The sequence below is a fragment of the Cervus canadensis genome, chromosome 3 (genome assembly GCF_019320065.1).
Source record: "Cervus canadensis isolate Bull #8, Minnesota chromosome 3, ASM1932006v1, whole genome shotgun sequence".
Lineage (NCBI taxonomy): Eukaryota > Metazoa > Chordata > Mammalia > Artiodactyla > Cervidae > Cervus > Cervus canadensis.
The window spans coordinates 87,044,354-87,065,431 of NC_057388.1; the positions used below are offsets into that span (position 1 = coordinate 87,044,354).

The following is a 21,078-nucleotide window of genomic DNA, read 5'->3' on the forward strand; positions in this document are numbered from 1 at the left end:
GTTCGTGCCCTATCCCTGTGCTGGCTAAAAATACTCCTCTCCTCCCTTGGCATCTTGATCCTGACAGCCTGCATTGTAGAGAAGGCCAGAGGTGTGGCAGGCAGAAGGAGGAAATTAGGATTTGGTAAGGACAAGAGAAAATAAAATCTAAACTCAGGATCTGGTGTCTTGCAAATTAACACATTTCTCTTGGTATTTCCCAAAGCATCTTTTCCTTTGTTTCTAGACTAGAGAGAAGGACCCAGGCATCGTTTTTGACAATCAGATTGTTTTTTGATAATAAAGAAGGCCAACTCCCTGGGGAAAGGGATTACCATCAAGATTACAAGATTTTAAACCAAAAATACTTTGGCCACCTGATGCGAATAGCCAGCTCATTGGAAAAGACCCTGATGGTGGCAAAGATTGAGGGCAGGAGGAGAAGGGGGCAACAGAGCATGAGATGGTTGGATGATATCACTTAGCGACTGAACAACAACAAACCAAAAATATGTATGGTGCTCTTGCCTCTGAGAGAATGTTCACACGTTGTATCTCAAAACTTTTGAGACGTTAAGGGGTTTTCAGCTTTTCTGAATGTAAAACCTAATTAGATCACACATACAGGTTTTTCAAATCCCCACTAGATAAACTCGCACTGGAAGTTTTAGGGCATCTCCCTAAAATTCAAGATCCTTTTTGGGGCCCATAGCCTTTTTGAACTATGTGCTCAGAGGTTGGAATTCTGTGATTGGAACATGTCTAGCATTTTATTTCATTGGGGAGAGGAACATGAAGTGATGATGAATGGATCATGGGAAGATATGGTCCTTCATTATTGCCATTATATGACAATAATGATTTTGTCACTGAACGCAACTTGGATCCGCTTTGCCACACAGCAAAGCCAGTTTACTGACTGGGTTGTGGTGAAGTACAGTGTTTGGGTATGTTGGGTGCCAAGCAAGATTGCTTGTGCTCAAAACACCTGAATTCTTTGATGGCTGCCAGGAAATGAATTTTTGTTTTTTAATTGGACTGTAGTTGGTTTACAACATTGTGTTGGCTTCAGGGGTAGAGTGAAGTGAATCAGTTACAGTGATGGATACACATGTATCCACTCTTTTTTAGATTCTTTTCCCATATAGGCTATTACAGAGTATTGAGTAGAGTTCCCTGTACTATACAGTAGGTCCTTGGTAGTTATCTATTTTATGTAGTGTGTATCTGTCAATCCCAGTCTTCCAGTTTATCCCTCCCTCATTTGGGGTGAGGGCGTCATGGTGTATGACTTCTGATTGATTGGTGGTGAGGTAACATGGTGATGTGAGTCTTAACCACTGACCCTCTGGTGACAGTCTACACAGCCTGTTGTCACCATACTCGACCCGGGTGAGGGTCTTAGCTTCTGCAAAACAACTCAAAGATGTGTGTCAGATGTTTCTGTGTATTATCCCTTGAGGAGGAACTAGAATTCTGTTTTATCACTGAACTGTTGCGTTACTTTTCCTACTTAACTTTTTTTCGTTTCTGCACCCCCTCACTTCCCTAATGAGTAACTGCTGGTGCCTGCTGTTTGGAACTCCAGAAGGCCTAGGAGACCGCTTTTGTGAAGGTCGTACAGAGTCCTGCTCGATTTTAGTTTGACCTTCATTCTCTTAGTTGTGTGTGTAGAGGGAGGGGAGCAAGAAAGGTTTTCAGAACCACCAAGGAGATCTAGTTCTGGGGATTTGTTTTGTAATTGAGACTCTAAAGTGGCCGGTAGTATGTTTTCCACTTTTGAAAAAGGTGTTGAAATTTTAGTTTAAAATAATCTCAAACGTTCAGGAAGGTTGTGAGAATAGTGCAGGTGACTCTTGTGACCCTTTCACCCAGAGTCCCTGGTTGTCATAATTTCTTCTTTGTACTTATAAAATAGTCATCACGTTCTATAGGGGATTTCCGCGGTGGCTCAGTGGTAAAGAATCCACCTGCAATGCAGGAGCCGCCGGAGGGGGTTCAATCCCTGGGTTGGGAAGATCCCCTTGAGGAGGGCATGACCACCCACTCCAGTATTCTTGCCTGGAGAATCCTGTGGACAGAGGACCCTGCCGGGCTACAGTCCATAGGGTCCCAAAGAGTCAGACACAACAGGATGCACGCACACATGCCTGCTCCATCAAGTCATAAGCACTAAGTTAGTGAATTTCGAACCATTGCTTCTGTGGGAAATACTGAGTTTGTTCCTATGAGCCTCTGGTCACTGCATTTTCATCAAGTGATAGATACATGATCTTGTGTTGGGCTTCTCTGATAGCTCAGTTGGTAAAGAATCCGCCTGCAATGCAGGAGACCCTGGTTTGATTCCTGGGTCAGGAAGATCCCCTGGAGAAGGGATAGGCTACCCACTCCAGTATCCTTGGGGCTTCCCTTGTGGCTCAGCTGGTAAAGAATCCGCCTGCAATGCGGGAGACCAGGGTTCGATCCCTGGGTTAGGAAGATCCCCTGAAGAAGGGAAAGGCTACCCACTCCAGTATTCCGGCCTGGAGAATTCCATGGACTGTAGAGTCCATGGGGTCCCAAAGAGTCAGACATGACTGAGCAACTTTCGCTTTCACTTTTATTGTATTGTATGCTTCTGTTTAAAGTCCTCTTACTTAATATGTAGTGTTGATTCATTAACATGGAACATGGGAGCACTATGACTATGACTTGTACCTGAATGAAAATTGTCGAATATTTTCTCTGTAGGGCACATCACAGCAGCTTTCTTTGTGCCTAGGGAAACTTGAGGCACATGATGCCCGTGAGCCATTTTAAACAGCAAGATCACCACACAGAAGCCCTGATGACTGCAGTAATTTTCCTTTAGCTTTAACAGTATGAGTGTTTGGTGTTTTAGTCACTCAGTCGTGTCCGACTTTTTGTGACCCCGTGGACTCTAGCCTGCCAGACTCCTCTGTTCATGGGACTTTCCAGGAGAGAATACTGGAGTGGGTTGCCATTTCTTTCTCCAGGGGATGTGTGTACTTGACCCTAAATGTTCGGTTGAGGGGTCAAAGTCAAGTCCTGTGATGCGCAGATGATCACTTCTATGTTCTCCTTCTTGTTCAGTCGCTCAGTCGTGTCCAGCTCTTTGTGACCCCGTGGGCTGCAGCACTCCAGGCTTCTCTGTCCTTCCCCATCTCCTGTGCTTAGAGCTGAGTTGCTCAGTCGTGTTTGCCTCTCTCCGAACCCATGGACTGTATCCCGCAAGGCTCCTCTGTCCATGGGGATTCTCCAGGCAAGAGAATCCCGTGCCCTCCTCCAGGGGATCTTCCCAACCCGGGACTGAACCCAGGTCTCCCGCTTTGCAGGCGGATTCTTCACTCCCTGAGCCCCCAGGGAGCTCACCATCTCCCAGAGCTTCTCAGACTCGTGTCCACGGAGTCCATGTGTCATCCAACCGTCTCATCCTCTGTTGCCCCCTTCTCCTCCCGCCCTCAATCTTTTCCAGCATCAAGGTCTTTTCCAGTCAGTCTGTTCTTTGCATCAGGTAGCCAGAGTATTGGAGCTTGGAGTCAGTTAATTTTTGGTTCTTCCTTTGATAATTTTCACACATGATGGTTACTCTGAAAAACTTGACAGCTGGAATGGATTTTTCGGGAATGACACTTTGCCTCTGCCTGCCACATAGTTCCTGCTGAGTTCTGATTTCTGAGTGACTCTGGTTCCTCGAGCACAGTGGAGCTCAGCGTGGGTGGTGAGGACTTGGCTCTGTAGAGGATCATCGTGGGGTTTCTGGCTTCTAGGAACCTGAGCCAGTTCCTTCCTGGTGAGGCTTTCTTTGTGCAAGTTACAGGCGTGGTGTTTTGTATGTGTTACCACTTTTTGGATGCATAATTCTCATAGCAAATGTTTAGTATTTGCGGTTTATTAGGAAGTGCACTGGGAGAAGTTGTGTTCTAGTCCTGACGTGCCACAGCTTTTTCATCTGTAAAATGAGTGCCCGTCCTGCAGAGCATTGTGAGGGTGGCGAGGGGTAGACAGTAGAGAGGGAAGGGAAGAGAGACTATTGTGTTCTTATTTCTTGAGTATCTGCTAGGTGTCAGCTACTGTGAGGCATCTCAGTGACCACAACCTGCAGAGAAGGTGGTGGTAGTATTGTCCTCACATGCAGATGAGGGTATATCAGTGTTTCACTTAGGACTCCCTGATTTCACAGCCTCAGCTCATCTGAGGCTGTGATCGTCAAGACAACTTGGTCACGTTTGAAGCTCACTCGTGGCTCAGTGGTAAAAAAAACCCATCTGCCATTGCAGGAGACACAGGTCAGATCCCTGGGTCAAGAAGATCCCCTTGGAGAAGGAAATGGCAGCCCACTCTAGTATCCTTGCCTGGGAAATCCCATGGACAGAGGACCCTGGCAGGCTACATATAGTCCATGGGGTCTCAGAGTTGGACATGACTTAGTGACTAAACAACAATAACGATAGACATAAGATATGACATTTATTTATGATAATCTCTGAGGACAGAGGTTCAGAAATAACTTGCCTAGAGAGTGGAAATCTTAGGTGGTAAAGGAGGGGAGTGAGATCATGGGTCATTTCCCTGATTCTTTCTGGTTGAATTCAGTGGTGGAAGAATTTCCATGAATTTGGTGTTTACTTTTAAATCCCAGGAGGAAATGTTTCTTTTTTTATGGTACATTTATTTTTTCCAATCTTTACTTCAGACTACACTTTGAGACGTTTCATTTCTTTCTTTTTTTAAAAAATTCTGTCCATGCCAAGCAGCTTGCAGGATCTCAGTTCCCCCGGCAGGAATTGAACCTGTTGAACCTGAGCCGCAGAAGTGAAACTACTGAATTCTAACCACTAAACCACCAGGAAACTCCCGAACCATTTCTTATCACAATAATATTGGCTATTATTTATTGGGTCTTTTTGCCAGCTTCTGTGCCAAGGGCTTTATTCCCTTGTTTAGGTTTCATGACACTTCTCATGGATGTTCTGATAAACTTATTAATGAGGAAATTGAGGCTAATAGAGCCAAGGAACTTTCAAAAATCACCACTGACGTGGATTTGATACTGAAACTAAATTATTTTGTCGCTTACCACCACCCTTTCTCTGATTATAAAGATGAGCAGTCTGTGTAACTTGAAGTGGTCGTCCAGAATTTATTTTTGCTGTGCACATACCGTTTAGACTACCATAAAACTAGTTTTCATCTCACTCCCTGTCATAATGTTTTATATCAGAGGCTGGCAGGCTGACTCTGTGAAGGGCCAGGTAGTAAATACTTTAGCCTTTGCAGGCCATACGGATTCTGTAGCAACTACTCAACTCTGGCGTTTCAGTGTGAAAGCAAGCAGATAGACAATTACATAAATGAATGAACGTGGCCATGTTCCAATAAAACTTTATTTATGGATGCTGAAATTTGAATTTTATACTCTTTTCATGTGTTACATAACATCTTTTTGATGATTCTTCTTTTTTCTTTTAGCCATTTAAAAATGTAAACACCATTTTTAGCTCGTGGGTTGCGCAGGAACAGGCGGTAGGGCGGAATTGGCCGGTGGGCTGTAGTTTGCCGATCCTGCTCTTTCTCAGTCTGAAGTTTACTTCCTTTGTATCTCTTTTTGGGTGTTTTGTAAAATTGGGACTGTAAGCCTGCTTTCCCTGCATATGGCAGTGTTTAATAAGTGTTGGTTTGGTTTGGGGCAGCCAGCTCATGGAAGCTTTGCTGGCTTAGTGACAGTCTCTGACACCTGCTCGGCTGGCACACGGAAATGGAGATTTTTAACCGAGGAAAAGATTTAATCAGTAGGTCATCTCACCTACCGTTTTAACAGATAGCAGCTCCTCAAATGCTTGTTTCTACAAGTGACATAGTGGAACATCAGAATCAGACACTTCAGGTCTAGTCCTCGCCCTGCCATCAATTTCATTTTAAGCAAAAGTCACCTCTACCTGTCTCACATGCAGATTTTTCGTCTGTACAATAAAAGGACCTTGTTGAGATGCTCTCACTTAGCTGCTTTCTTGTTAGAGTCCCCTTTGAGATTTGAACTCGTTTCTTTTCAAACTGAGGTCCAGGTCTTGGTATAGCCGGCCCTGGAGCAGCTGTTTGAGATCATCTCTCCTGAATGAGTCTGTGCACCCAGTGCAAGTGAAGCAGGCTGCCGCAAGGCCACGGGCTTCCAGGGCATTGTGCCGGGCCCCTCTTATTTAGGTTGGCCTCTGGCTCTTGCCAGAAAAAAGAAAGCAGAAGCTGGCCATGTTGGCATGTATGCTGGGAAAGACCTCCCAGGTCACAGGGCTTACAGTCTTCTGGGTTGCTTGCTCCTTGTCCAAATGACTTTTTAATTTTCAAGAAAGAGAGGCAACAGCTCTGGTTGCCAGGAATCTTTTTCCTGATAGGCTTTCTGAGATTTTTCTCCAAGTTAGTTTTTTTAAGTTCTACACGTGCCTTAATTCCATTTCTTTAGATGTTTTTTGTTTCATTAATGTACACAACAATTCTTCCTCATCCCCTGAAGGCATTTTTAGGTGGAGAGGGCACCTTGTCTGGAGACGAGTCACTGGCCTGCTCCTTTGTCCTCTAAGCAGCCTCTGGGTGGTGGCCCTGGCAAGCTTCCAAATGGCATTATGGACTGTTTAGTTCAGTGACCTTCTTGGTTCTTCTTTTTGTGCCACAGAGGGAAGGAGTTCATTCTACTTGTCTCGAAGAAAAAATTTGTATTGTTTTTGGTCATCTTTCTCCTTTTTCAGGTTTTGTAGATTTTACTAAAGTTTGGCTTCTTTCCTATGACTTCTACCTTGTTATTTCTCAAGGATCTGAAAGTTTACAGTAGCCCTTCATTCTGTTGTGAGTCACCATGCCTGACTTCTGGGTCTGAGTCAGCTGACTGTTGGTGTTGTTTAGCTAAGGGTCTAATCTTCCTGCAAGATATGGAAATACCTGTTTGGTGAAATAGACATTTTATGTCATATTAATGTACATCCATATTGAACCTTAGCAGTATTTTTAATTGAAATAAATATGAAAGTGAAAGTCACCCAGTTGTCTCTTGACTCTTTGTGACCCCCATGGACTATACAATCCATGGAATTCTCCAGGCCAGAACACTGGAGTGGGTAAATGTTCCCTTCTCCAGAGGATCTTCTCAACCCAGGGATCGAACCCAGGTCTCCCACATTGCAGGTGGATTCTTTACCAGCTGAGCCACAAGGGAAGCCCAAGAATATTGGAGTGGGCAGCCTATCCCTTCTACAGGGGATCTTCCCGACCCAGGAATTGAACAGGGGTCTCCTGCATTGCAGGCAGATTCTTTACCAGCTGAGCTACCAGGGAAGCCCAAATAAACACACACCCTAAAATGATTCACAAGACTTACAACTGTCTAATTCTAGAACATGCTTCATTGGTACTCAGAAGGAAAAGAAACCCTGGACTCACAGCAGTCACTCCCTTTCTCTTCCTCCAGCCCTTGAGAACATTCATCTACTTTCCATCTCTATGGATTTGCCTATTCTGGACATTTCATATGAATAGAATTGTTCAGTATGTGGCTTTTTTGTCTTGACTTCTTTCACTTAGCATGTTTTCAAGATTTATCCATGCTTTAGCATCAATCAGTACCTTATTTCTTTTTTATTTCTTAATAATGTCCTATTTCATGGATATACCACATTTTGCTTATTCATTCTTCGCTTGATGGACATTTGGATTGTTTCTGCTCCTTTTGGCTCTTATGAATAATGTTGCCCTGAACAGTTGTGTATAAGATATTGTGTGGATGTATGTTTTATTTTTCTCGGGCATGTACCTAGCAGTGGCATTGATGGGTCATAGGATAATTCTTTGTTTGACTTTTGAGGGACTGCCAGAGTGTTTTCCAAAGTGACCGTATCACCAGCAGTGTATCAGGGTTCTAATTTTTCCACATTCTTGTCACCACTTGCTTTTGTCTGTCTTACTGATTATAGCCACCCTAGTCACTGTGAAGTGATGATATGTCATTGTGGTTTTGATTTGCATTTCCCTTATGGCTAATAATGTTGAGTATCTTTTCATATGCTTACTGGCTGTTTGTGTATCTTTTTTGGATAGAATCTGTTCAAATTCTTGCCCATTTTCAATTTGAATTACGATATTTCCTTATTCCAGATACTAGACCCTTATCAGATATGTTTTGTGAATATTGTCTTTTTGCTTTCTTGATAGTATCCAGTGAAGCATAATATTTTTGGTTGTTTGTGCATTCTAAGATGGTGTCATTGCCCAAGCCATTGCATTATCCACCATCACAATGTTTTCTTCTAAGAGCTTCATATTATATTTAGGTCTTTGATCCTTTGAGTTAACTTTTGTATTTGGTGTGAGGTGGAGATCCAGCTTCATTCTTTTGCATTTGGATATCCAGTTTTCCTAGGGCTTCTCTGTTGGCTCAGTGGTAAAAAATCCACCTGCAATGCAGGAGACTCGGGTTCTATCCTTTGGTCAGAAAGATCCCCTGGAGGAGGACATGGCAGCCCACTCTAGTATTCTTGCCTGGGAAATCCCATGGACAGAGGAGCCTAGTGGGCTATATTCCTTAGAGTCACAAAAGAGTTGGACTAGACAACAACAACAGCAGTCCAATTTTACTGGTGCGATTTTTGTTGAAAGGTTCTTTCCCAGTTATCTGCGTACCTGTTTTGAAAATCAGTTGACCATCCATTTTTGAGTTTATTTTGGGCTTCCTTTTTGTAACATTTTGGTATTTGCCAGGTGACTGTCCTTACTCGTTTGTTTTTTTTTTTTAAGATTTCTTTATTTTTTGCTGTGCTGGGTCCTCGTGGCTGCGTGTAGGCTTTCTCTAGTTGCGGAGGGCGGGCTTCTCTTTGAGGAGGCTTTTCTTGTTGCGGTTCACAGGCTCTAGGGCGCGTGGGCTCAGTAGTTGTGGTGCTCGGGCTTAGTTACTCTGTGATGTGTGGGGGTCTCCCTGAACCAGGGTATTAAACCTGTGTCCCCTGCATTGCAAGGCAGATTCTTTTTTTTTTTTTTTTTTGGGCCCCGCGGGCACGGGTGTGCGTCCAGCGCGCCCCTTACGCACATTCGGTGCGCGAGCGCCCGCAGGGCCGCAAGGCAAATTCTTAACCACTGGACCATCAGGGGAAGTCCTATCCTTATTTGTACTGGATCTTCAGATTGGCAGATATGACTGAGATATTCTTGTTATTTCTAAACAGGCAGATAAACCTGTTCAGCTTGTCCTCCTTGCAGAGCTAACAAGATACTCTCACCTAGTAAGATATGATCTTTAAGGGAAGATTTTTGCTCTTGGTGCTGTGAAAAAAAAAATTCTGGTTTTATTGATGTATTTATGGTTTTCTATGGGGCTTCCCTGGTAGCTCAGCTGGTAAAGAATCTGCTTGCAGTGCAGGAGACCTGGGTTCGATCCCTGGGTTGGGCCGATCCCCTGAAAGAGGGCATGGCAACCCACTCCCAGTATTCTTGCCTGGAGAAGCCCCATGGAGAGTGGAGAGTGCATCCATGGGGTCGCAAAGAGTCAGGCACGACTGAGCAACTAAGAACAGCATGTGGTTTTCTGTACCATCACTTTTTGCCCTAAGTGTAGTGTGGCTAGGTTTTTGTGTAAGAGATTTTCTGTCTTCTGGTGTTTGTGGTCTGGGGGTTTAAGTGTTAAACCAAGTCGTTTATCAGTATCTAGTGATGATTTAAAGTGGGGTTGCTGTTGCTGAGCACAGCTTGTCACTGTTAGGTAACTCTCCTAGTAAACTCTTAGTGGGTTTGATCCGTTTGAGTCCCCATTTTCCTTCTCAGCTGACTTGTTTCAGTCTTTGTCAGCCTCGGACTCGTGACCTGAAGCCAGGTCCTCTGAATCACACCACGTTTCTCTGTAACCTTTATTGGCAGAGCTGAGAACTGTCTAATTCATAACCTCAATCAAACTGACTCGTTGTGACAGCTGTTTTCACAAACCTCCTGGTGTATCAGGTAGGGCTAAGATCAGATCATTTCTCTAGAATATGTCATTTTATTAATATAATTGGATAAAGCAGTTACCATATGAATTGCTTTTTATGCCCTATAAATTAGCAATTAAGGATAATTACCACGTCCATGAAAGTTTGCAACATGAATCAGTACAGCTTTGGCAGAACAATTATCCCTGACAGTTTCCTCTCAATCTTAACGTTATTCTTCTGAAATTAAAATTCTGAATAACAAACAGTATTTTACTTGTTTATTGTTTATCTGACTCCCCCCACTAGAATGTCTGCTCTCCAGGAGCAGACATTTTTGTCTGTTTTAGTTCACTCGAGGCATGTTACTTGCCTGGAACAATGCCTGGCATATAGAAGGCACTCAGTAAATTTGTGTTGAACGAATAAATGGATTAATCAATGGATAAAATTGTAAGTAATCAACTTAGATGTCAGATCTAGTGACTTATAGAAGAAAAATGACTTGTTTTCATGCCATATGAGATTCATGTTAAGTTTGATACATAGACCGTTGGTCTTTTTCATATTTCACTTAAAGACATTTAAAATATTTTCCCCCCAAAAGACATTTCCCTTGGCTTTATTCCTTAGGTAAACTTAGGCAAGAGAAGACCATTAAGTATTTTTATTGAGAAAGAACTTGAATAAAGACTTTTGACAAGTGAGACAGGTGGAGGGAATTGAAGAGTACTTGTAAGATGATGAAATGGACAGAGCAAAAAAACGGAGATGGACTGTGTTTTGACCTATTTCAGTTTGCATAAATAATAGGAAGGAAACGAATTCTTTCGATGCAGACAGGTCTCTTCTTTCCTATCTCTTCACTAAGGCTGTGGCCAGATGAATGACAGGGAGAGAGTTTCAGAGGAAAGATGTAGGCATGTTAGTCCTCTCCTCCTGGGGGAGCAGGAATAGCAGTGCCCGCCACAGGGAATATCTGTCCTTGGAAGGTTGACTTGCTGGTTGTTGCTTATATTTGCACCTTCAGTAGTATTGGGTCGGCCAAAAAGTTCATTTGGAATTTCCCGTAAGAGCTTATAGAAAAACCTGACAAACTTTTTGGCCAACCCAATAGGTGTTGCACAGCCTATAAAGTCATCTCTCTCTAAGATTAATTCAAATGTGGACTGTTGCCTGAATGGCCTATTTGGTGCAGAGAAAGCAAGGAGGCTCTGAAGCAGTCTTCAGAATAGCTTTCAAGGTGAAAGGGGGGAGTGTACAAAGGAGATTTTTCAAAATTCCTTCATATAAATTATTTACTAAAGCTCTTTATGGGGCTGGGATAATAGTTATAGACCCATTGTCCCCCAGGAGTCTCATTTACTAGATTGAGGGCGTTAGCGGCAACACCTTGCTGGTATTTAAGGAGAATAAGAGGGTACCTATCAGCCATTGTGTTCTTGAGCTTTTCAGCAGGCTTTGTCAGGCTTGAGAAATAAAGATTGTTTTTTAGCTGGGGTCAGTGCTCATTGCTCAGCCACAGCGAGCATCTAGCTGGGCTTTCCAAGACGTACTAGGTCTTCCGGGGGAGCTTTATGAGTTTTCGTGAAAACTTGACAAGAATCGAGGAGTCGGCCTTTGAGACAGGAGCTCTGCTTTGTACGCTGTGTGCTGCTCAGCCCTGTTGGAGACTGTACGTGGATGATTTCAAGGCAGGCATTCAACAATGTGCTGTTCATCTGCCCCTTGGTGAAGAATTGACTGTAAATGAGTCACTTCCAAGTTCTTTTCTTTCTTTGGCCCTTCTCATTTTAGGAACATCAGCCATCCTGTGCTGTGTATATCTGTTCTTTGGCTTTACTTTGTTTGAGGCCTTGTCTTTTTAGAGTGTCAGATCCCTGGGATGATGCCCAGGGCATGGGGTCTCAAGAAAGGCTGTTTTGTTGGAGGCTGTAAGGTTTTGATTGCTGGTAACACTTAATCACAGAGGATAAAAATGAAAAAATGACTTATAACTAGATAAGGAAGGCAGTCTTTTATTATGTGTGCCATGGTGTAGCCAGGGAGGTATAGACCGTGGTGTAGACCAAGGTCTATGTGCTTAAGTTATTGGGGATAATGAGATGTTACTATCTTTTTTTTTTTTTTTAAATTGGAATGTCTGTATTTTTCTGACAGAGTTTCTGTAAGAAAGTAGGATAGATTCATACAGTGGAATACTGTACAGCCACAAAAGTGAATAGTGTTTTGGCATGAATGGGTTTTACCAAAAAAGGGCAAAAGAAGCAAGTCAGTGATGGGTGTACATGCTGTCAACTCAGTGTATATAGAGATTAGAAATAGGAGATGAGGAAGCACCATATTGCATGGAAACATATACACAAATGGTAACACTGTAGAAAAGCAAGGGAGAGGTTATCATGGTAGTTAGAATAGAGGTGGTGGTCAGCAAAAGGGACTGCGAGTTAAGAGGGACATGGCATCTGAGGTCCTGCCAGTGTTCTAGTTCTTCTTTTATAAATTTAGCTGCAGTGGGTCCCACTTGCAGCCAGGGGGGGGTCTTCACTGGTTGTGGCACTTGAGCTTAGCTGCCCCATAGCATGTGGGATCTTAAGTCAGAGGTCAAACCCACGTTCCCTGCATTGGAGGGTGGATTCTTCACCACTGGACCACCAGGGAAGTCCTCAGTGTTCTAGTTCTTAGCTTGGGTGATGATTACTTAGTTGTTGTTTCTTATTCTTTAAGATGTAATGGGTTGGCCAAAATGTTCGTTCAGGTATTTCCATAAAACCTTACGGAAAAACTCGAAGGAACTTTTTGGCCAACCAAATGCACATATGTCTAATGCAGTTCTTTATTTGTATTACTTGCCCACCATTTAGAGCGTGAGTTTGGAGAGGCGAGGGAGACAACTCAGCTAAGCAAATGACTATTGAAGTGGCTTCCCTTCCTATTCTTTCTTTTTTTCCTCTGAGTCAGCTTCTCTTCCAAGGACTGTTTCCTGTACAGAAAACTCCGTGGTCTAGTCTGCCATGAAGTTCTACACTGGCAGGGCTCTCCAGCCTTCTAACTATTTGTTCAGCAGCTATTTGTTTTGAAACGTGGAATTAAGCCTTTCAGCTCAAGCAAAGGCACGGCTCAAGCCTCCCTGGTGATGAAATTGTGTGAAGAATTTGAATAGCTTGAGCGATGTTTGTCATTTTTGCTGTGTGCCTTTGCTTCTCTTCTGCCACGTGAAACCCTTTCTTCTTCCGCCCTGCAAATATTTGAAGTGATCTTTAGAGCTCTTTGCATAGTTGCAAGTGGGTGGTATGCTAGACATCCTTCTTCAGAGAGAGGGAAGGAACTATTGGGCTCGGGAGCCCGAAGGTCCTTCTTGGATTGCCCTGTTTTCATCATGGAGGTCATGAGTTTTCTAGAGGCTCTCCTCTAGCCTCGACTGTGAGCACTGTGTTTCTCTTTTAGCCTTGACTCTGAGCACTGTCTGCAGAGGAAGTATTGAGTCCTGGACTCTGGCCCGCACTACTTGCACGTTAGCCCTGGGCACCTCGGGTCCTTCCGGCTGGTGTGGGTGGCGTGTCAAGGCTTCTTCCTTCAACATCCACTTTTCTCTGGCTTTCTTCTGTTGTTTGCCTTTCCCATCGTAGAACAGCTTGTATGGATGGAGACATTAGCTTCTTAATCATTGAAAAGAATACAAGTGGTGGTCTTGCTGGGATGAAATTACAAAGGCTCTCTCCATGACTCACATGCCTCTTCACCCTCCAATCTTTTCTGACTTTTCTACCATCTTGTTTAATTCTCATTTGTATTTCTGGGTCAGTCCCTTTAGAATCGAGCCCAAGGTTTTATGTAGGTATTTCTCTTAAAAAATTGAAAGTAATCTTGTTCATTCAGTCATTCAGTAAATGTTTGAGTGCCATGTACTGTTCTAGATGTTGGGGATACAGTAGTGGACCATATCTGTTATGGCGATGTTACCTTTCAATGGCTAAATTTTTCTGTTTCTCCCCGACCTAGGTGCTCTCAGGGTGCGCCATCATTGTCCGTGGGCAGCCTCGTGGGGGGCCTCCTCCTGAGAGGCAGATCAACCTTAGCAATATTCGCGCTGGAAACCTTGCCCGCAGGGCAGCTGCCGCACAACCCGATGCAAAAGACTCCCCGGACGAGGTAGGTGCTCTTCCTCACGAGCTGTGGGCCCTGCTGACAGTCCCGTCTCCTCCCCGGCTGCACATTTGGGGTGCTTTCTTCTCTGTATGTTTGAGTATTTTATGTCACAGGACCAGTGATAGACCCACAGTGGCATGCCTCAGTTTGTGCATTCACTGCCTTTAATCCCAGTAACCCCCCTTCTCTTTTCCTCATATACTGTCCCATAAGTTTAGAGCCTTTCCAGGTTTATCAGCCTTTTCAGGTTTACCCTCTTTGTCTTAGAACAGGTTAGAATATTTCCTAGGTAGTCTCAGCTCTTTGAGGTTGGTATTGGTTATGGCCCAGCTCCTTTATTTATGTTTAAATCCTTTACCTTCAAAATTCAGAGGGATGCACAGCAAAAAATCTCCCTGGACACTACAGGTCTTGAGTCTCCAGAGACATTTACCATCCATATAAGCAGGCATTTAAGGAAAAACATGTAGTTTTTTAATCTGTAATAAAAGGCATTTTGTTGGACTTAAGATAGTGAAACATTCTTCAGGAAATAGAGAAAAATCATCCCCAATTCTGTCATCAACAATTAGATTCTTGGGATAATGACTAAATAGAAGATCAGTTATTTTCCATTGGTCTTCTCTCAGTAAGCACAAGTATTGGAGATAACCGTGCTGTATATCTCAGGGTTGTTCAGTGAGGATTAAACAAGACAGTGGGAGAATACTTCACAGGGGCCTGTAAGCTACTTAACAGATGTTAGCTGTGCTCATCTATATGTGCTCAGTCACTCAGTCGTGTCCGACTCTGTGACCCTATGGACCATATCCCACCAGGCTCCTTTGTCCATAGGATCTCCTAGACAATAATACTGGAGGGAGTTGCCATTTCCTCCTCCAAGGGATCCTCCTGATCCAGGGATCAAACCTGGGCCTCCTGCATTGCAGGCAGATTCTTTATGGCTGAGCCACTGGGAGGTATGTGGTCATCACTGGTGCTGTTTAATTTCTGCAACTACAAACACTTCTCATACGGTTAGCCCAAGTACTGAAGAGTAAATCTCTCTCAGCACTTTTCAGATTTTGGCTGCTAAGTGCTTTTCTTGACCAATGTTTTGAATAGTTCTTTCCTTTCAGTTTTGTGTTGTGTAACAGCTTGCCTGCTTTGCACAGAAGAGTGTTGAGCCTGGTTGGCTAAAGCCAATCAAGCTTATTTCCCCAGAAGGAAGAAGCAGAGTCGCCTCTAGGAAAGAAGGGTTGGGTTTTCATTTCCTGTTTTGTGGGTGAGGATCGAGGCCAGTTGGAGCTGGTTCTAAAATCTCTTAGCTGTAGCCTGTGCAACGGTACAATGAAATCTTACCAGAACTATCCCAGCTGAAGGAACACCATGTAATCTGACCCCCACTCTCATCAGTTTCTTATATTTCTGTAGCCAAGTTAGTGGGTTTTTTGTCTCTTCCAGAGCAACTCAGTTTCTCCTAGCAACTCTTGAGAGGTCCCTGTGACATGAAGTGTTAGAAACCTGCAAAGTTCACCCTTTGTCAGCCACAGTCACTATTTCTGTGTCTAATGGTCTAGTCTCTCCCTGCCTTGCTGTGATATGATTTCCTCCTACCATGCGCTTGAAGTTTCTCTGCCTCAACTAAGGAGTGATGCCAACTAGTAACCCAATTATGAAAACACCCCCAGCTTTTATCGAGGACTAGAGATTCTGCCTTCTTAAAAATCTTTCTTCGCCGCTCTTGAAGCTTCATTACAACTGCCATTGTTCTTTGTTCAGCTCTCAACGTGTGCTTGGAATATTGAGAGAACAGTCTATCTGCCTTCATTTTCCTGTCCTCTAATCCTTTCACTGATACTGTTCGATCTTTTTGAAACACAATTTCATTGTTTCCCTGACTCAGTGTTACTCCCAGGTATTTCAGCGATTTCTCACCCCTGCTTGGACAAATGTAAATGCCTCAGCCTGGGATACAATCCCTTCTGTAATTTGGCTTCTAGTCTTCTCTCACTGAGCCCACTCTGGGATGTGAAGTCCCAACCCCGAGGAAGTACTCTGGTCTCCTAACAGGCCACCCAAGTCCTGCCGGCTCATGGCGTGGCTCAGGCTGCCCCTTCCATCGGGAGCTCCTTCTCCGTCTTGTGCCCTGGTGATCACCTATCGTCTGTTAAGATCTAGCCCCCTGAGAAGTCCCTCTTGACATCTCCTTTCATTATCCCCTTTTGGTGCTATCATCCTGTTCAGGGCTCCTGTGTCTCTTTACTAGATAGATTGTCAGCTCCTCGAGGGGAAGGACCGTCTCTCATATCTGTGTTTTTCTGCCTAGTCAGTGCCTGACGTGAAGCAGGTATCTAGGAGGAAGCGTTTCAGTGAATAACAAGGAGAAAGAACCTGAGCATCTCCTTTTGAGGATCAGTAGATTGTGGAACTTGGCAAGGCTTTCTCTCGGGCTTTCCATTGTTTTGGAGCAGGTCTAGTTTTTTTTAACATTCACACAGAGTCAAGAACGTTTTTGCCCATTTGCTTCCCTTTGTATCACTGTCCCAAATATCATGCACTTGATTATTCTCTGCCTTCTTTCATATTTGCTTTCAAAGAAACTTAGCTCTCTCCTAAGTGCTGTGGCAATAAAAGCAGCTCTGCTCTGTGTCCCCAGCCATCACTGCCCAGTTCCAGGCTAATCCCTGGCGTTGCCTAGCTACTCTAGGCAGCCTGGATACTGCATTTACAGCCACTGTGGGAATTATATATTTATTTCTCACAGATTTATTGAGCTTTCATTATGTGTGAAGCTGTGCATTGGTTTCATGTGAAATACAGAAATGAATGTCGCAGTGGTCGTGCGTTCAGTGGAGCCTTTGAAAGTTGGGATGGTGAGGTGGCTGGGCCAGAGAGGGATTAATTACATACACAGGTGGTACAGTGGGATGATGGACTAGCTAGCTTTGAGGTCTTACGTGTTGTGGGATTTAGTGTTGTTTCAGTAGTTTAGGAGTCTACCTGGTGCAAAGAAAAAATGGGAATTAAAATTCCACTCATCACGGTAGACACCAGAACCTTGTGGTGGGTCTGGGAGAGCAAACTGCTAGATCACCTCTTACTGGGCATTCTGAAGGGAAGAGGCAGTTTTGAGAATCAGCCACTTAACAGCCATTGCTTTGTAGATGGAACTCTGGGACATCACTCGACTACATCACAGTGGTTCTTCTTATGGGGCCATTGTGGACCGTGTGGATGAATGTGTGCATGCTCAGTCATGTCCAACTCTTTGTGACCCCATGGACCGTAGCCCGTTAGACTCCTCTGTCCATGGGATTCTCCAGGCAGGAATACTGGAGTGGGTTGCTGTTTCCTACTCCAGGGGAATCTTCCTGATCCAAGGATCGAACCTGCGTCTCCTACACTGGCAGGTGGATTCTTTACCACTGAGCCACCTGGGAAGTGGTGGATGAATGCTTTGAGTCAGCTTCCCTATATGTAGGGTGGTTCAGGGAGGTGCTGTTGTGATAGCCTTCTCCATGGGGTAGCCTTCTGCTGACTGTCCTCTGTGTGGACAGGACTGTCTCCTGGAGTGCTCTGTTGCATTGGGAGCAGTGATGTGGCCAGCTGCTTCCCTGAATATCCCAGTTGCCTCTCTTCCTGGCCTGTACCTTGTCCAGTTATTGAATTTGCCCAACCCTGGATGGAATACAACCTCCAAAGGCTGGAAGATTAAAGAAGCTCGATCATTTTCCTTCCAGGATAAGTTATGTGTCCTTCTCAGGACCTCCGGTGTGGCTTTCTCTTACTGCCCAGGACTGACCAGCTGTGAAACAAGTCCGAGAGAGGGGTGCTCCTTCTGCAAGCCTTAAAAGCTTTTAGTAATTCTGCCTAGTTGATAGAAATTGGAGGTTTCCCCACAGGGGTTAGCTATTTCTTTGTGAATTGACCCTTGATAAATGAATTTTTACCAAAGTCTTGGCTTCCTTTAGGGGCACTTTGTTTTGTCAGAGCTTTTCATTTGGGGAAGCAGTATATTACTGAACTTTGGGTATTAGTGTAGTACTCAAAACTGAAGCCTAAAAAAAAACCCACAAAAACTGAAGCCTAGACATTCGATCTATGGCCGAGGATGTTTTTAGAGTAAGTGAATCACTAAGGTGATAAAAATGTACAAGGCTCTGTTAATTGGTTTAGTACTTGTTTTTGTGATGTGGCTGGTATTTGGGCTCATTATCAGTCATGAGACTCTCTTTGGTTACAGGTATCTGCTTCCATTATTATGGTGTGGGACAAAAAGGGTGGAAACAGGAGATAAAAATATGGTGAACTCCGAATTGCCTTTGAGTGGTTGGCTCTTTTGCTTATTGGTGCTTTGAGAAGAGTGCGTTAAGTGAGTGAGTAGGCTTGTTTTTGTGTCTTGAAGAGCACTTACTCAGGATTAGTTCTTCCCAGAACTGTCCACAGTTGGTGTTGGCTGACAGTACTGGTTTTGTGAACACGGGCCCAGCAGGTTGGTGGACTGCCACCTTTAAATTGGCTTCTGGTTTCTGGGAAGTCATGGATGTTTTTCTTCTAGAAAAGCTTCTTGGCTCACCCCGTGGAATAATCTTCATGGACTGAGAAGGTAGGCAGACACTTCCTTTTCCAGTCAGTGATGGACTGTTTTGCCTTTACTATGCAGAGCCCATGTTCTGGGGCTCCAGGAGGTAGTAGCCCGTGCATATTGTATACCACCCTGCCCTTTTACATGTTAACTGTTTCTGCCCGTGAACTTCTGCAGATCATGTCCTCCTTGAACTCTTACCCTCTCCTTCCTCATTTCTGTTCTAAGGAAACTTAGGGCACCGAGCTAGGTCCAGACTGTAAATTCAGGTGCTAGTCACCCCTGACTGCAACAGGGCTTCTTCTGAAGAGACATCTCCCTTTGTCTGTACCATCCCCAAAGTGATGAGGCAAAACCATCCTTTTGCACAGCATCTTAAAATCACATGGGGGCTCTATTTGTACCCACTGTGGATATGTGGCTCAGCCCTGTGTCAGGGTCTTAAACGGGTGATAGGAAAGAATCACTGTTGTCAAGCTGATCCCTTACCAGGGCCTGTTACCAAATAAGAAGTAAACTGTAGTTCTGAATAGACAGTGATGGAGGTGGGGAAAGTCCTAGTGCTGGTTCCTGGGAAACCATGGTGCCTGTTTTTTGGGCTGGTGCAAGTTGCACCAACAATTAGACTTTCATTTTTCAGGAGCCCTCTAAATGTGTGAGCTGGGCTGTGTGTTTCATTTTTACTTCCTCCTCAGGGCCTAGTGCGTTGCCGGGTTGTTGAAGGGGTGAAGTTGCTTGGGTGATGATTGTGCAGTGTGAAAACGGCCTGGCTCCTGATCGTGATGGTTCTGTCTTTCAGCCTTGGGCGTTTCCTGCTCGAGAGTTCCTTCGGAAGAAGCTGATTGGGAAAGAAGTATGCTTCACGATAGAAAACAAGACTCCGCAGGGGCGAGAGTATGGCATGATCTACCTTGGAAAAGGTGAGTAGCAAAGGGGGAAAGTTTCTCCCAAGATCAGTTTTCACCTGGTGGAGGTGGCTCTGGACGGTCGGCTGTGGGGTCTCACTAGGAGGGTGCAGAGCTCAGGGTACGTAGGTGCAGAGGAACGGCCCTGATACACCTGCTCCTTGTTCACCCTGTGCCCGCTTTCCTGCCTCGGTTTAGATGTGTGTGTACCATGTAGTATTCGTTTTCTCCATATGTGGGCCATCAGCCCATCAAACTCATTGGCTCTGTGCTTCTAGGTCAGGGTGCTAATTGAATTCCTATAGATTTCCTATTGCATCTTCTATTTCCTTTATCTGTCTTGTGGCTTTTCTTCGCCTTTCTTTTCTCTTTAAGAAAATAGGATTTGTTTAGGGCTTGTGGTTTTTTTGCAGACCACATGATTTGTAATGGAGTGGAAAGAACACAGGTTTCGGAGTGGTATGATGTGGGTTCCTGGCTCTTCTACCGTGTACTCTATTTGTTTTTAGTCTCTAAGTCATGTCTGACTCTTTGTGACCCCATGGACTGTAGCCCACCAGGGTCCTCTGTCTATGGGACTCTCCAGGCAGGAATACTGGAGTGGGTTGCTGTTTCCTTCTCCAAGGACAGAGTATGCACTCAGTAAATATGTTTGTGTGTGCACACAGATACGCCTGTGGTGTAGCTGTTCAACTGTAGCTGCCATTTGAAATTTAATTTTATTTATTTATTTAATATTTTCAGATGCGCAGGGTCTTTGTTGTTGCGTGGGCTTTCTCTAGTTGTGATGAGCACAACTACTCCTTTGTTGTGGTATACAGACGTCTCATTGAGGTGGTTTCTCTTGTTGCAGAGCACAGGCTCCAGAGTGAGAGCTCAGTAGTTGTGGCACATGGGCTTGGTTGCTAAGGGGCACTGCCATTTAAAATTTAAAGTTGTATTTAGAAATTGGCTTTCTAAACTGACCCACATGACAGAGTGGATATAATTGAGTGTGTTAAATTTAGTATGTTAAATTTTATAAATTTAGTGTGTTACTGTTCGATTTGATAGAACCTGGCACATAGGAGATGATTGATAAGTATTTACTAAGAGTAATTTTGAAATTATCTTCATCTTTCAGTTTCAACCGCTTAATGGCTTAAAGTTTAATATTTTCACACGGATATTTTGACTGACTCTCAGTGCCAACTGCAATGAAACAGTGCTTTCGCTAATTAATTAGCATTCATACATTTATCCTATTTTGTGGCTACTCTTTTTTTTTTTTTTTGCTATATGTAGATGGATTGAAATATTCATTTAACTATAGTTGACTTACAGTATTATGTTTCAGGTATGTAGCTTCTGATTCTTTTCCATTATAGACTATGACAGGATACAGAATATAATTCCGTGTGCCGTGCAGTAAATTCTTATTTACATGAGTACTGGGGTTTTTTTGTTTGTTTGTTTTTGGCTGTGCTGCACAGCTTGTGGGATCTTAGTTCTCTAAGCAGAGATTGAACTTGGGACCCTAGCAGTGAGAGTATAGGGG

General features: G+C 44.0%; 1 protein-coding gene across 1 annotated transcript in view; it reads left to right on the forward strand.

Annotated features, from left to right (window-relative positions):
- Positions 1-21,078, forward strand: part of SND1 (staphylococcal nuclease and tudor domain containing 1) — a 411,508-nt gene that overhangs the window by 17,905 nt on the left and 372,525 nt on the right. The window contains exons 2-3 of the mRNA XM_043463642.1: positions 13,923-14,072; positions 19,436-19,556. Coding sequence (XP_043319577.1) covers positions 13,923-14,072; positions 19,436-19,556 — 271 coding nt within the window. The remainder of the gene's footprint in view (positions 1-13,922; positions 14,073-19,435; positions 19,557-21,078) is intronic.